The sequence below is a fragment of the Pristiophorus japonicus genome, chromosome 3 (assembly GCF_044704955.1).
Source record: "Pristiophorus japonicus isolate sPriJap1 chromosome 3, sPriJap1.hap1, whole genome shotgun sequence".
In the NCBI taxonomy this organism is placed as follows: domain Eukaryota; kingdom Metazoa; phylum Chordata; class Chondrichthyes; family Pristiophoridae; genus Pristiophorus; species Pristiophorus japonicus.
Window position 1 is genome coordinate 221125782 of NC_091979.1, and position 15506 is coordinate 221141287.

Consider the following 15506-nt stretch of genomic DNA (forward strand, 5'->3'; position numbering starts at 1 on the left):
CGTCTATTTCCCAGCCAGCTCCTGCCGAGCAGCATGGGACCATCGCCCGGTACCACCCAGAGTGGTAGCTTGTGCACCGCTCCATCGTAGGAGACCTTTGCGGTAGCACTGCCAATTACAGGAATCAGTTCTTTTGTGTAAGTTCTTAGTTTCGTGCGAATTGGAGTTAAGACTGGAGTTGAGGCCTTGTTGCACCACAACCTTTCGAAAGTCTTTTTGCCCATGATGTACTGGCTTGCGCCTGTGTCCTGCTCCATTGACACCGGGAGTCCATTTAGTTCAACAGTCAGCATTATCGGGGGACAATTCGTGGTGAATGTGTGTACCCCATGTACCTCTGCCTCCTCTATCTGAGGCTCTGTTTCATCGTGATCCTCCTCTGCAACATAGTGGTTTGCAGGTTTAACAGGCTTTGCAGCTTGCCTGCACACTCCTTGGAGGTGTCGCATTGTTCCACAGCCCTTGCAAACATATTCTTTGAATTGGCATGAATGGAAACAATGATCACCCCCGCAGCGCCAACAAGGTGTTAATGGCTTTGCATTCATCACCCTTGATGCTGGACTCTGAGACATCTGCGGACATGTAGCTGCAGGTATGTGTGACCTGCTCTGTACGTTGCGATTGGAAAACAAGATCATTTTGTTCACAGTACTTGTAGCAGCATTTTTGTGCTGAGAGATTTGCTTAGTATTGTCACTGGTGGCAATGAACACCTGGGCTATTGCTATGGCCTTACTCAAGGTTGGGGTCTCTGCAGTCAAAAGTTTGCGAAGTATGGTTTCGTGGCCAATGCCACGTACGAAAAAGTCTCTGAGCATATGCTCCAAATGTCTTTCAAATTTGCAATGTCCTGCAGGGCATCTCAGCTCGGCGACATAACTCACCACTTCCTGGCCTTCAGACCTTTTGTAGTGTGGAACCGGTACCTCACCATCAGAACACTTTCCTTTGGGTTCAAATGCTCTCGGACCATTGTGCACAAATCGTCGTACGAGTTTTCCGTGGGTTTCGCTGGAGCAGATTCTTCATGAGGCTATATGTTGGTGCCCCACAGATGGTGAGGAGGATTGCCCTTCGTTTGGCAGTGCTCTCTTCCCCATCTAGCTCATTGGCCACGAAGTATTGGTCGAGTCGCTCCACAAAGGTTTCCCAATCATCTCCCTCCGAAAATTTCTCCAGGATGCCCACTGTTCTCTGCATCTTTGGGTTTGCTATCTGTATCTCATCACCAGTTGTTAAGTATGGAGAAAAAGTCAGACTGAATACTGTGAGCTCAAAGTAACGTGTGACCTTAGTCTTTTATTGCAGATCTCCAAAGTGCGTCTGCAACCTGTGAAGCCTTCTTAAATACCTGTGCTCCCAAGGGGTTATGAGATCCCTTGGGACTCTGGGGAATGAGCCCTCTATTGGCTGTACAGAGTAAATACAAGTCCACATATATAACAATTGTCATCAAGATTTACGGCGCAGCCCTCAACACTTCCCATACCTTGGAGCCTCTTGTCAACAAAGGCAGACATTGATGCGGAGATTCAACATCGCCTCCAGTGCGCCAGTGCAGCCTTCAGCCGCCTGAGGAAAAGCGTGTTCGAAGACCAGGCCCTCAAACCTACCACCAAGCTCATGGTCTACGGGGCTGTAGTAATACCCGCCCTCCTGTATGGATTGGAGGCATGAACGATGTACAGAAGACATCTCAAGTCGCTGGAGATATATCACCAATGATGTCTCCGCAAGTTCCTGCAAATTCCCTGGGAGGACAGACACACCAACATCAGCATCCTCGCCTAGGCTAACATCCCCAGCATTGAAGCACTAACCACACTCGATCAGCTTTGCTGGGCAGGCCACTTAGTCCGTATGCCAGAAGCGAGACTCCCTAAGCAATTGCTCTACGCGGAGCTCCGTCATGGCAAATGAGCCAAAGGTGGACAGCAGAAACGTTACAATGACACACTCAAAGCCTCCCTGGTAAAGTGCGACATCACCACTGACACCTGGGAGATCCTGGCCGAAGATTGCCCTAGATGGAGAAAATGCATCCGGGAGGGCGTTTAGTTCTTCGAATCTCAATGCTGCCAGTGTGAAGTGGTCAGGCGCAGGCAATGGAAGGAGTGTCCGTCAAATCAGTCCCACCGCGCCCCCCCCTTCCCCCGACGAATATCTGTCCCACCTGTGACAGGGTCTGTGTTTCTCACATTGGACTGTTCAGTCACCAAAGAACTCACTTTAGGAGTGGAAGCAAATCTTCCTCGATTCCGAGGGACTGCCTATGATGATGATGGTTTTCATTGTGGAATCATTTACATTAAGGATGTTTAAATATTAAACTTTATTCCTGTTATTCCTTTACATTAATGTTTATTAGTTCATTTAAACGGAGGCTATTAAAGGGAGCAGAATTATGCAGGACGTGGGTTAAGTATCCTCAATAATTGCCCTTTAGAATGGGGGAGCTGTAATATGTATATCACGCGTATCACACGTGTATAACCTTAAGACTGGGGCAACGCTTTCAGAAATTATAACTGAAATATTTTGTAACCAAATGAAGTTCATCATGAAGACCAACCCTGGTTCAGAAAGGAACTGGTTGTGGAAATATCGCCAACTTTGCCGTACATAGTGACATTGTGCGTTGATGTGTGTGAGATTAACATTGGTTTCTGCAAATGTGGTAAATCTATTACAGGCAATTGGAACAGGAAAACAAAGAGAAACGCCTGGGACTGTACAGGGTGGGAATTTACTGATCGGAGGACAAGTATAGCACATGTACATTCAGTGACTGTGGGACTGATCGGACTCACGCAGGGCACAGGGTATTAGCAAAGTCTATGATGGTGTTTTACAGGGTTTGTTCCGTGAAGTCTCCGCCTTCCTGGCGTGTCACGGAGCCCACAGCTCCACCCCTCCAACAATGTCGATATAGTGCAGCTCCTGCCAGCTTCACTTGTAAACTTGTATTCCGGATAGTTCGTGCACCCAGTATCGCCATCAACCGTGATCGTCATTTACAAACATTGCCAAATTTGTGCAAGTGTTTGCGTCGACGATCTCGGTCTTTTCAAGTGTTGGGCGGTGAGCTGGGAATTGGGGAGAAGGTTGTCCGTGACCAGGATCTCTCCAGGTGTTGGGATAGTGAGCGGGATCTCTCCAGGTGTTGGGATAGTGAGCGGGATCTCTCCAGGTGTTGGGATAGTGAGTGGGATCTCCAGGTGTTGGGATAGTGAGCGGGATCTCTCCAGGCGTTGGGATAGTGAGCGGGATCTCTCCAGGTGTTGGGATAGTGAGCGGGATCTCTCCAGGTGTTGGGATAGTGAGCGGGGACTCTCCAGGTGTTGGGATAGTGAGCGGGGTCTCTCCAGGTGTTGGGATAGTGAGCGGGGACTCTCCAGGTGTTGGGATAGTGAGCGGGGTCTCCCCAGGTGTTGGGATAGTGAGCGGGGTCTCTCCAGGTGTTGGGATAGTGAGCGGTAGTGAGCGGGATCTCTCCAGGTGTTGGGATAGTGAGCGGGGTCTCTCCAGGCGTTGGGATAGTGAGCGGGATCTCTCCAGGCGTTGGGTTAGTGAGCGGGATATCTCCAGGCGTTGGGATAGTGAGCGGGGTCTCTCCAGGTGTTGGGATAGTGAGCGGGGTCTCTCCAGGTGTTGGGATAGTGAGGAGGGGTTCCTTTGGTGCTTACACAGCTCCCTAGTGGGAGCCCTGAGATTGAGCCGGTGCTGTAGTCGGAGCACAGACAGAGTTCCGTGGTCCGGGTGGGAAATGAGCAGCGCGGCGGGAGCTGAGCTAAATGAGACCGTGTCCAGTGTCAACGAGACCCTGGTCAATGTGTTTGCCCAGCCGGCCTGGCAAGTGTGTCTCTGGGTTCTTGCTTACTCGGTTATCGTGTTGACCTCTGTGTGCGGCAATGTGGTTGTGATGTGGATCATCCTGGCCCATCGGAGGATGCGGACAGTCACCAACTACTTTCTGGTCAACCTGGCCGTGGGAGACGCCTCCATGGCCGCCTTCAACACCGCCTTCAACTTCATCTACGCCGTGCACAATGACTGGTATTTCGGACTACACTACTGCCGCTTCCACAACCTCTTGCCTATCACTGCCGTGTTCGCCAGCATCTACTCAATGACAGCCATTGCCGTAGACAGGTAAGGAACGGAGAGAGCCGGGACATGTCTCCCCCGGGACAGGTCTCCCCCGGCTCATGTCTCCCCTGGGACATGTCTCCCCTGGCTCATGTCTCCCCTGGGACATGTCTCCCCCGGCTCATGTCTCCCCCAGGACATGTCTCCTCCGGCTCCGGCCCAGGACATGCCTCCCCCGGGACGTGTCTCCCCCGGGACGTGTCTCCTCCGGCTCCAGCCCAGGATATGTCTCCCCCGGCTCATGTCTCCCCCGGGACATGTCTCCTCCGGCTCCAGCCCAGGACATGCCTCCCCCGGGACATGTCTCCCCCGGGACATGTCTCCTCCGGCTCCAGCCCAGGATATGTCTCCCCCGGCTCATGTCTCCCCCGGGACATGTCTCCTCCGGCTCCAGCCCAGGACATGCCTCCCCCGGGACATGTCTCCCCCGGGACATGTCTCCTCCGGCTCCAGCCCAGGACATGCCTCCTCCGGGACATGTCTCCCCCGGAACGTGTCTCCTCCGGCTCCAGCCCAGGACATGTCTCCCCCGGCTCATGTCTCCCCCGGGACATGTCTCCTCCGGCTCCAGCCCAGGACATGTCTCCCCCGGCTCATGTCTCCCCCGGAACGTGTCTCCTCCGGCTCCAGCCCAGGACATGCCTCCTCCGGGACATGTCTCCCCCGGAACGTGTCTCCTCCGGCTCCAGCCCAGGACATGCCTCCTCCGGGACATGTCTCCCCCGGGACATGTCTCCTCCGGCTCCGGCCCAGGACATGTCTCCTCCGGGACATGTCTCCTCCGGCTCCAGCCCAGGACATGCCTCCCCCGGGACGGCTCCAGCCCAGGACATGCCTCCCCCGCGACATGACTTCCCCGGCTCCAACCCAGGACATGTCTCCCCCGGCTCCAGTCCAGGACAGATCTCCCCCGGGACAGGTCTCTCTCGGCCCCATCCTGGGACAAGTATCGCCTCCAAGAACGCCACTAAAAGGATCTTAAATTGAAGGGAGATTGGCCGAGAGCGAGCGGCTCACTTGTTGCACTGCCCTCGGTTTCCCAGTGCCGCCTTCACCCTCGTCCCCAGACTGTTTCTTGGGTGTTTGGTTATTGAGGCCGGTGCCCATTCTACCCGTGTAAAATAACAAATGAGCTCCAGTAACCCCATCTCAAAAAGTGTTCGTGTAACTGACTTCTCACTGCGTGGTTTGTCTTTATTCATTTGTAAAGGGTCGGATGTCGCTTATTCAGGGGATGGGGACACTTGTCTGAGGTTCCTGCTGAGAGCTCCCGTCTCGACCTTTCTTCCTGTGGCTCACTCATTACTCCCGTTCCCGAGAGTTTCTTGGCGAAGTCGCCCCGCAGTGAGTGTGAACTTTTTCTGCGAGTTCTGTGAGACATGGATGCTGTGATAATCCATGGGGTGGGAGGGGAACGAATGTCTCCCGTTCGCAATGAAAAAACAACCCAACAAATACCACAGCACCATCAATAGGATAGTCCCAGCCCGCATAGTGTAGTGTAGTGGTTATGGTATGGGAGCAGTATCCTAAGCAACGCATTCGAATCCAATTGGGAAATTAAATTCAGTAATTTGTTGATAACATTAATTTGGACCTAGCACCACAACTTTATAAAAAAAACATTCTTCCACGAATAGAATGGGCCACCCCTGCAGTGACTCCAGTCCCACCTTACAGTTGACCCTTAATGCCCTAAGTGGGCCATCGGGCGGTACCTGCTCTCACCACCACCTTCTCACCACAGCTCCAGACTGTCCACATTCCAAAGGGAAACAATCAGCTCACAATACACAATTAATGTGAGCAGTTATCGGTATAGATACCATCGGCTGAATGGCCTCATCTTGTGCCATAAATTTCTATGATTCTATGATTGAGAAAGGCACAGGTTAATCACGGACAGTCATTTGTTAAAGGCATATCATGTTTATTAATCTCAAAGAGACTTTTGAAGAAGTGGCCTAATGGATAAAGGGAATGCAGTAGATGCAGCATATAAACACAAGTAAAATACCTTGGATGCTGGAAATCCGAAATAAAAACAGAAAATGCTGGAAATACTCATCAGCTCAGGCAACATCTGTGGAGAGAGAAATAGAGTTAACGTTTCAGGTCCATTACCTTTCATCAGAAATGGAAGAAGTTAGAGATGTAATAGTTTGTAAGCAAGTACAGGAGCAGGGGGAACAAAAGGCATAAAGTGGAAGGCAGGAGTGACTAAATGACACAAGGGATGATGATGCAAGACAAAAGGGGTGGTAATGGGACAAGTAAAGGAACAAAAGCAAAATACTGCGGATGGTGGAAATCTGAAATAAAAACAGAAAATGCTGGAAATACTCAGCTGAATTTTCATTCTCAGAGTTGTGACGAAGGGTCATGAACTGAAACGTTAACCCTGTTTCTCTCTCCACAGATGCTGCCTGACCTGCTGAGTATTTCCAGAATTTTCTGTTTTTATTAAAGAAACAAAAGTTGGGTCTAGAGAACATGATCTTAGAATAAGGGGCCGCCTTATTCTAAGATCATGTGGAGATGAAGAGAAATTTCTTCTCTCAGAGGGTTGTAAATCTGTGGAATTCGCTGCCTCAGAGAGGTGTGGAAGCCGGGACATTGAATAAATTTAAGACAGAGATAGACAGTTTCTTAAACGATACGGGGATAAGGGGTTATGGGGAGTGGGTGGGGAAGTGGAGCTGAGTCCATGATCAGATCAGCCATGATCTTATTGAATGGCGGAGCAGGCTCGAGGGGCCGTATGGCCTACTCCTGATCCTATTTCTTATGTTCTTATCTTCTTAAATGGTTACAGCAGAGTCATTACCAGCACCTGCTGTCCGAAAAAATGGGAGCAGTGGTTATGATCTGAAATTATTGAACTCGATGTTGAGTCTGGAAGGCTGAAAAGTGCCTAATTGAAAGACGAGGTGCTGTTCCTCGAGTTTAAGTTGAGCTTCATTGGAATAGTGTAGGAGGCCAAAGACAGAGTTAAAATGACAAGCAACCAGAAGCTTGGGGTCATGTTTGCGGACTGAACACAAGTATTCAGCAAAGTGGGCACAAAATCTGTGTTTGGTCTCCCCAACGTAGAAAAGACCGCATTGTAGTTCAAGTAAATTGCTGCTCCACCTGGAAAGAGTGTTTGGGTCCCTGGATGGTGGTAAAGGAGGAGGTGACTGGCAAGTGTTGCATCTCCTGCACTTGCATGGGATGTAGAGTATATGTATTTTCAGAAAATACAGAATTCAGAAATTCAGAAAATTCAGGCAGGTATCTCACAAGAGGCTTGCTAGAAAAATTCAAGCATCTGGTACAAGAGGAAATGTGACAACATGGATATGAAACAAAAAAATGGGTGTTGCTAGGATTGGAGAAGGGTTGGAATTTGGAAGTGAAATACCAGAGGGCTCAGTGTCTTTCTTTTTTCTAACTGGTGTATATATCAGCCTGGAAATGCATAGCCTCTCTCTGGCTGATTAAAAAGTGAGACCTCACTCGCTGTGTCTCTCTCACTCTTTGAGCCAAACTCTGGCCCCTATCCTAATTGCCCAGAGCATCAAGATGGCTAGTTCACAAGTACTCCGCTGGTCACAAAGTATTCTGCGTGGATCCTTCCACCTTGCTGAAGATACATGACCATTGTTTGGTTGAGGAGAAAGGGCAGGGCTTGCTGGAAGCAGTTGCTGAGTAGACTAGCTGTCCGTTGGGTGGGCCACATCATCCGCTTGCCCGACACGAGACTCCCAAAGCAAGCACTCTACTCAGAACTCCTTCATGGCAAGCGAGCCTCAGGTGGGCAGAGGAAATATTTCGAGGACAACCTCAAAGCCTCCTTGATAAAGTGCAACATCCTCACTGGCACCTGGGAATCCCTGGCCCAAGACCGCCCTAAGTGGAGGAAGAGCATCCGGGAGGGCGCTGAGAATTGTCGTCGAGAGCGTGCAGAAAACAAGTGCAGGCAGCGGAAGGAGCCTGTGGCAAACCAGACTCCCCACCCATCCCTTCCTTCAATCACTGTCCCACCTGTGACAGAGACTGTAATTCCCATGTTGGACTGTTCAGTCACCTAAGAACTCACTTTTAGAGTGGAAGCAAGTCTTCCTCGATTTCGAGAGACTGCCTATGATGATGATGATGATATCCAACTAATATGAACTTGAAAATAGAACAAACTAACTGAATCTAAAAAAAGCAGCACAGGAAGGGACTGTGCTAGACATGAAAGGTTCGTGCACTAGTTGTTGACTTGAGTAAACAGGTCTGTGGGAAGCGTCTCCAACTTACACTGCTCGAGTTTAAAATCTCAGAATTTGAGAAGTAGATGAAGAAAATCTGACACATCAGGATGAGGAAGCAGTTTCTGGAGCGAGAGTTCAAGAGGATAGTCGAAATAATGAGAGATAGGGAGCAAGCAGTGGAGGAGGAAAGATAGATAACCGAGGGGTGGGGAAAGGCAGAAAGGAAAGATCAGAACAGGACTAAATGATGCCCTCAGATATTTGAACTCCAGCTTCCTGTGGGGAAAGTGAAGATTCTAGACAGAGCCATCAAATACATATCAATGGCCCCAACAAACAAGGGGTAAGTGGCTGGGGGATTCAATCGTTTGAGGGGCTGACAGTCCAGATTGACATTCTCAGATGCTTTGTTGTCTCCCAGGTGCTAGGGTAATGGACATATCACACAGACTGGAGAATACTGCAAGGGGAGGGAGAACAGCCAGTTATAGTGGTCCATGTGGAGGGCAGTGATGTAGCTAAAAACAAACCTGAATTTAGGAGATTAGGAAGCATGGTTAGAAGCAGGACTTCACAGGATTCCTCCCCTAGCCATGCGCTGGAATAGGGAAGGACAGGAAGATGACAGAAATCTATCCATGGCTAAAGGAGTGGGGTCAGGAAGAGGGATTCCACTTTGGGCACTCGTATCAATTCTGTGACAGATGGGGCTATTACGCAGCGTTAATGTCCCCTCAACAGAAAGTTAGTTTGCAATAAAATTATGAACTTTTACTTTAATCCTAAACTGAACTTTGGTACAAAATCTACAATAGTGTGTGAAAGTTTCCACTGAATAAAATCTCCAATTAGAAAGAAAAAAAAATGTCCTGGTCAAACTGTTAAATGGGAAGTGACGATGTATTTAAACTCTGGCCAGGAGCTGGGAAATTAAAATCAAACAGGATCAGTAGGGAGAAATAGATACGGTTAATATTTATGAAGAAAACAATTTAGCAAGAGGGATACGGTATAGAGGAATAAAATCAAATTGACTAGATATAAACAAGAAAAACCCTAAAATGAACGTACCCGGACAAGACTGGAAAATAAACATTGGGATATAATATATTTAGAGGGATAGAAAAGATAAGAAAGGAGTGGTAATATTGGTAAAATGAGGAACTCATGCTATAGAGAGGGTTGATGTAAACAAGAAATAGGCATAGTCAATGTGATTGGAGCTCACAGATAAAAAGGGCTTGCTCCATTAGTTGGAGTTAGGGTTTCCAACCTCCTGGATTTTCCAGGATTTTCCTGGAACTGAGGATTGATTTTCTGGACATTGTGGCAAGTTGTCCGGAGAAAAGTATTTTGTATTTTCTGGAGCTGCACTCAGCATTGTCATTAGTAGATAACTTCTAAATCATAGAATTATAGAATGGTTGCAGCAGAGAAGGAGAACATTTGGCTCATCGAGCCCATGCCGGCTCTCTGCAATAGCACTTCATCTCGTCCCACTCCCCCACCCTTTCCCGTAGTCCTGCAATTTGTTTTCCTTCAGGTACTTATCCAATTCCCCTTTGAAAGCCACGATTGAATCTGCCTCCAGCACCCTTTCAGGCAGTGCATTTCAGATCCTAACCACTCGCTGCATAAAAAATGTTTTTCCTCATGTCACCTTTATATTTGCTATATTTCCTATATTACAACAATGACTGCACTTCAAAAGTACTTCATTGGCTGTAAAGCACTTTGAGACATCCGGTGGTCATGAAAGGCGCTATACAAATGCAAGTTTTTCTTTCTTTGGTACTTCTGCCAATCACCTTAAATCTGCCTCCTCGTTTTTCCTACCAAAAATGTATCACTTAGCACTTTTCTGCATTAAATTTCATCTGCCACATGTCCTCTCATTCCACCAGCCTGTCTATGTCCTCTTGAAGTCTATCATTATCCTCCTCACTGTTCATTATACTGCCAAGTTTTGTGTCATCTGCAAATTTTGAAATTGTGCCCTGTACACCCACATCCACGTCATTAATAATATCAAGAAAAGCAGTGGTCCTAGAACCAACCCCTGGGGAACACCATTATATACCTTCCTCCAGTCCGAAAAACAACCGTTCACTACTCTTTGTTTTCTGTCACTTAGCCAATTTCATATCTATGCTGCCACTGGCCCTTTTATTACATGGGCTTCAACTTTGCTGGGAAGCCTATTATGTGGCACTTTATCAAATCTGCCAATAGCTGCTCAAAGAACAGCTCTCAACCCCAATTTAGATAAAGTAATAGACAGCTGACATTATGGGACAGGACCTTGCAGCAGGGGCAAGATTCAGCCATTAGGGAAGTTATTTTGTTTTATTCTTTATTCCTTACCTCTGTAGCATCAAGTGCTGTTTAAATGTTGTGACTTTTATACAATCGCTTTGCACTGGTCGCAGTCCAGTCTGATGCAAGAGGCTCTGGCCGGCGCTGCTGTCGTTGGATTGAGAGGTTAATGGTACTCATGCTGGACAGTTCAATTGCAGTTCGACTTGTGATGAAAGTGTCATTGTTCAGCTTGTGTTCAACACTAACTGTGATCAGTTCTAACAGTTAGTAAAGTCAATTCTTTATAACATGCCTCAGAACAACACGATCCTGCATATATTGCTACATATTGATCCTTTCCAAGAGTCTGAAAAAATCTTTTTTGTTTTATGTAGCTACTTATTTGCACAAGAAACATTTGGGGAGATAGTCCTGAGTCACAAAGAAAGTCACAGTGGCAGAGAATTCCTCTGATCCTTATGTGTAGAAAAATTCTAAATAGGTTTATGAAAACTTCCTCTGCTATTTCCTGCAAAACTGCAAGAATATTATGAAAGAGCTGAAGTATTGGCACTGATGGATAAGTGTAACCCAAAATTGTGACAACAGGAAGTAAGGTCTGTAGGCAGATGGAGAGCACCCTGCGGAAGGTGTTTTAATATATAGATTATACCTGAGGTGGCCTTGTGATCAAGTATCACATGATCAGATGTCATGTGATCAAACCTCCAGGAATTCGTCCAACCACACAAACACATATGAAAAATGATGGACAGGTCTATAGACCTTCTGGCCTATCCAGCCTGTCCCACATAATTGTGACGCCTTGTGTATCACAATGTATACCCCACCCCATCCAAAACCATGTGAACTCTTGGGAGAGGCAAGACAACAGATAAAAAAACTCAGGCCAATTTGGGGAAAAACTGGAAAATTCCTCTCCGACCCATTTAGGCGATCAAAACTAATCCAGGAGATCACTCTGGCCCTGAATTCCCTAAAGTACCTACCTTCTGTAAGAGGTGATCTCTGCCTCAGCCAGAAACAGGTCCAGCTCTCGCTTGAAGGAATTCAGCCAATCAGCATCCATCACACGAGATGACAGCCTGTTCCAAAGGTCCACTATTCTCTGGGAAAAGAATCACCACCTGACATCTAATCTAGATCTGGACTTTTACAACTTAAATTTGTCACCCCTGGTCCTCCCTAACCTATTTAATTGGAACAAAATGTCAACTGGAACACAATCTATTCCCTTCATTATCTTATAAACCTCAATCAGATCACCTCTAAGTCCACACTTCTCTAAAGTGTAGAGTTGGCCATCCTAGTAGGAGATATATTACAGACCTCTAAATTGTATGCAGGAAATGGAAAAGTAAATCTGCAGTCAGATTAGACAGATAAGTACAAATAACAAATTATTGTTGTGGGAGATTTTAATTATCTGCTTATTGGTTAGAACAGAGAGGGAGAAAATGGAAAAATAGGAATGGCATTCTTAAATGTGCACAGGACTCCTTCCTCAAGCAGTATGCTAATCAACCCACAAGGGCAGAGGCATTGCTTGCTCTGGTTCCGAGTAATAAGATAGATTAGGTCAGTGAACTAAATGTGAGTAAGCACCGGAGTATGATATAATCTAAGGTCCAACCAGAAAGGGAAAAGTCAGTGCAAAATCTAGATCACCAGATTGAATTAGGGCATGTTCTAGAAAGATGAGGAGCGAGCTAGCTGAGGTGAAGTGGAAGGAGAAATTGTCTAAGGACTGTAGACCAGCAGTGGGATGTTTTTAAAAAAAGAGATTTTAAGGTACAGAATAAATACATTCCATTTAAAAAAATAAGGAAACTTCTAGTAGTTTTGGGCTGCCTTGGATAAACAAAGAGGTTAGAAACCAATTAAAATTGAAAACATAGACATAGAAACATAGAAAATAGATGCAGGAGTAGGCCATTCAGCCCTTCTAGCCTGCACCGCCATTCAATGAGTTCATGGCTGAACATGCAACTTCAGTACCCCATTCCTGCTTTCTCACCATTACCCCTTGATCCCCCTAGTAGTAAGGACTTCATCTAACTCCTTTTTGAATATATTTAGTGAATTGGCCTCAACAACTTTCTGTGGTAGAGAATTCCACAGGTTCACCACTCTCTGGGTGAAGAAGTTTCTCCTCATCTCGGTCATAAATGGCTTACCCCTTATCCTTAGACTGTGACCCCTGGTTCGAGACTTCCCCAACATTGGGATCATTCTTCCTGCATCTAACCTGTCTGAACCCATCAGAATTTTAAACATTTCTATGAGATTCCCTCTCATTCTTCTGAACTCCAGTGAATACAAGCCCAGTTGATCCAGTCTTTCTTGATAGGTCAGTCCCGCCATCCCGGGAATCAGTCTGGTAAACCTTCGCTGCACTCCCTCAATAGCAAGAATGTCCTTCCTCAGGTTAGGAGACCAAAACTGTACACAATACTCCAGGTGTGGCCTCATCAAGGCCCTGTACAACTGTAGCAACACCTCCCTGCCCCTGTACTCAAATCCCCTCGCTATGAAGGCCAACATGCCATTTGCTTTTTTAACCGCCTGCTGTACCTGCATGCCAACCTTCAATCACTGATGTACCATGACACCCAGGTCTCGTTGCAGCTCCCCTTTTCCTAATCTGTCACCATTCAGATAATAGTCTGTCTCTCTGTTTTTACCACCAAAGTGGATAACCTCACATTTATCCACATTATACTTCATCTGCCATGCATTTGCCCACTCACCTAACCTATCCAAGTCGCTCTGCAGCCTCATAGCATCCTCCTTGCAGCTCACACTGCCACCCAACTTAGTGTCATCCACAAATTTGGAGATACTACATTTAATCCCCTCGTCTAAATCATTAATGTACTGTGTAAACAGCTGGGGCCCTAGCCCAGAACCTTGCGGTATCCCACTAGTCACTGCCTGCCATTCTGAAAAGCCCCCATTTACTCCTACTCTTTGCTTCTTGTCTGACAACCCGTTCTCAATCCATGTCAGCACACTACCCCCAATCCCATATGCTTTAACTTTGCACATTAATCTCTTGTGTGGGACCTTGTCAAAAGCCTTCTGAAAGTCCAAATATACCACATCAACTGGTTCTCCCTTGTCCACTCTACTGGAAACATCCTCAAAAAATTCCAGAAGATTTGTCAAGCATGATTTCCCTTTCACAAATCCATGCTGACTTGGACCTATCATGTCACCTCTTTCCAAATGCGCTGCTATGACATCCTTAATAATTGATTCCATCATTTTACCCACTACTGATGTCAGGCTGACCGGTCTATAATTCCCTGTTTTCTCTCTCCCTCATTTTTTAAAAAGTGGGGTTACATTGGCTACCCTCCAGTCTATGGAATGTTGGAAAATGACTGTCAATGCATCCGCTATTTCCAAGGCCACCTCCTTAAGTACTCTGGGATGCAGTCCATCAGGCTCTGGGGTGTTATCGGCCTTCAATCCCATCAATTTCCCCAACACAATTTCCCAACTAATAAGGATTTCCCTCAGTTCCTCCTCCTTACTAGACCCTCTGACCCCTTTTATATCCGGAAGGTTGTTTGTGTCCTCCTTAGTGAATACCGAACCAAAGTACTTGTTCAATTGGTCCGCCATTTCTTTGTTCCCCGTTATGACTTCCCCTGATTCTGACTGCAGGGGACCTACGTTTGTCTTTACTAACCTTTTTCTCTTTACATATCTATAGAAACTTTTGCAATCCGTCTTAATGTTCCCTGCAAGCTTCTTCTCGTACTCCATTTTCCCTGCCCTTATCAAACCCTTTGTCCTCCTCTGCTGAGTTCTAAATTTCTCCCAGTCCCCGGGTTCGCTGCTATTTCTGGCCAATTTGTATGCCACTTCCTTGGTTTTAATACTATCCCTGATTTCCCTTGATAGCCACGGTTGAGCCACCTTCCCTTTTTTATTTTTACGCCAGACAGGAATGTACAATTGTAGTTCATCCATGCGGTCTCTAAATGTCTGCCATTGCCCATCCACAGTCAACCCCTTAAGTACCATTCACCAATCTATCCTAGCCAATTCACGCCTCATACTTTCAAAGTTACCCTTCTTTAAGTTCTGGACCATGGTCTCTGAATTAACTGTTTCATTCTCCATCCTAATGCAGAATTCCACCATATTATGGTCACTCTTCCCCAAGGGGCCTCGCACAACGAGATTGCTAATTAATCCTCTCTCATTACACAACACCCAGTCTAAGATGGCCTCCCCCCTAGTTGGTTCCTCGACATATTGGTCTAGAAAACCATTCCTTATGCACTCCAGGAAATCCTCCTCCACCGTATTGCTTCCAGTTTGGTTAGCCCAATCTATGTGCATATTAAAGTCACCCATGATAACTGCTGCACCTTTATTGCATGCACCCCTAATTTCCTGTTTGATGCCCTCCCCAACACCACTACTACTGTTTGGAGGTCTGTATACAACTCCCACTAACGTTTTTTGCCCTTTGGTGTTCTGCAGCTCTACCCATATAGATTCCACATTATCCAAGTTAATGTCCTTCCTAACTATTGCATTAATCTCCTCCTTAACCAGCAATGCTACCCCATCTCCTTTTCCTTTTGTTCTATCCTTCCTGAATGTTGAATACCCCTGGATGTTGAGTTCCCAGCCCTGATCATCCTGGAGCCACGTCTCTGTAATCCCAATCACATCATATTTGTTAACATCTATTTGCACAGTTAATTCATCCACCTTATTACAGATACTCCTTGCATTAAGACACAAAGCCTTCAGGCTTGTTTTTTTTAACAC

General features: G+C 46.7%; 1 protein-coding gene across 1 annotated transcript in view; it reads left to right on the top strand.

Moving 5' to 3' along the window:
* Positions 1-3018: 3018 nt before the first annotated feature.
* tacr2 (tachykinin receptor 2) overlaps positions 3019-15506 on the top strand; it is a 163328-nt gene continuing 150840 nt past the window's right edge. Inside the window, exon 1 of the mRNA XM_070876300.1 lies at positions 3019-4155. Coding sequence (XP_070732401.1) covers positions 3770-4155 — 386 coding nt within the window. The 5' untranslated portion in view covers positions 3019-3769. The remainder of the gene's footprint in view (positions 4156-15506) is intronic.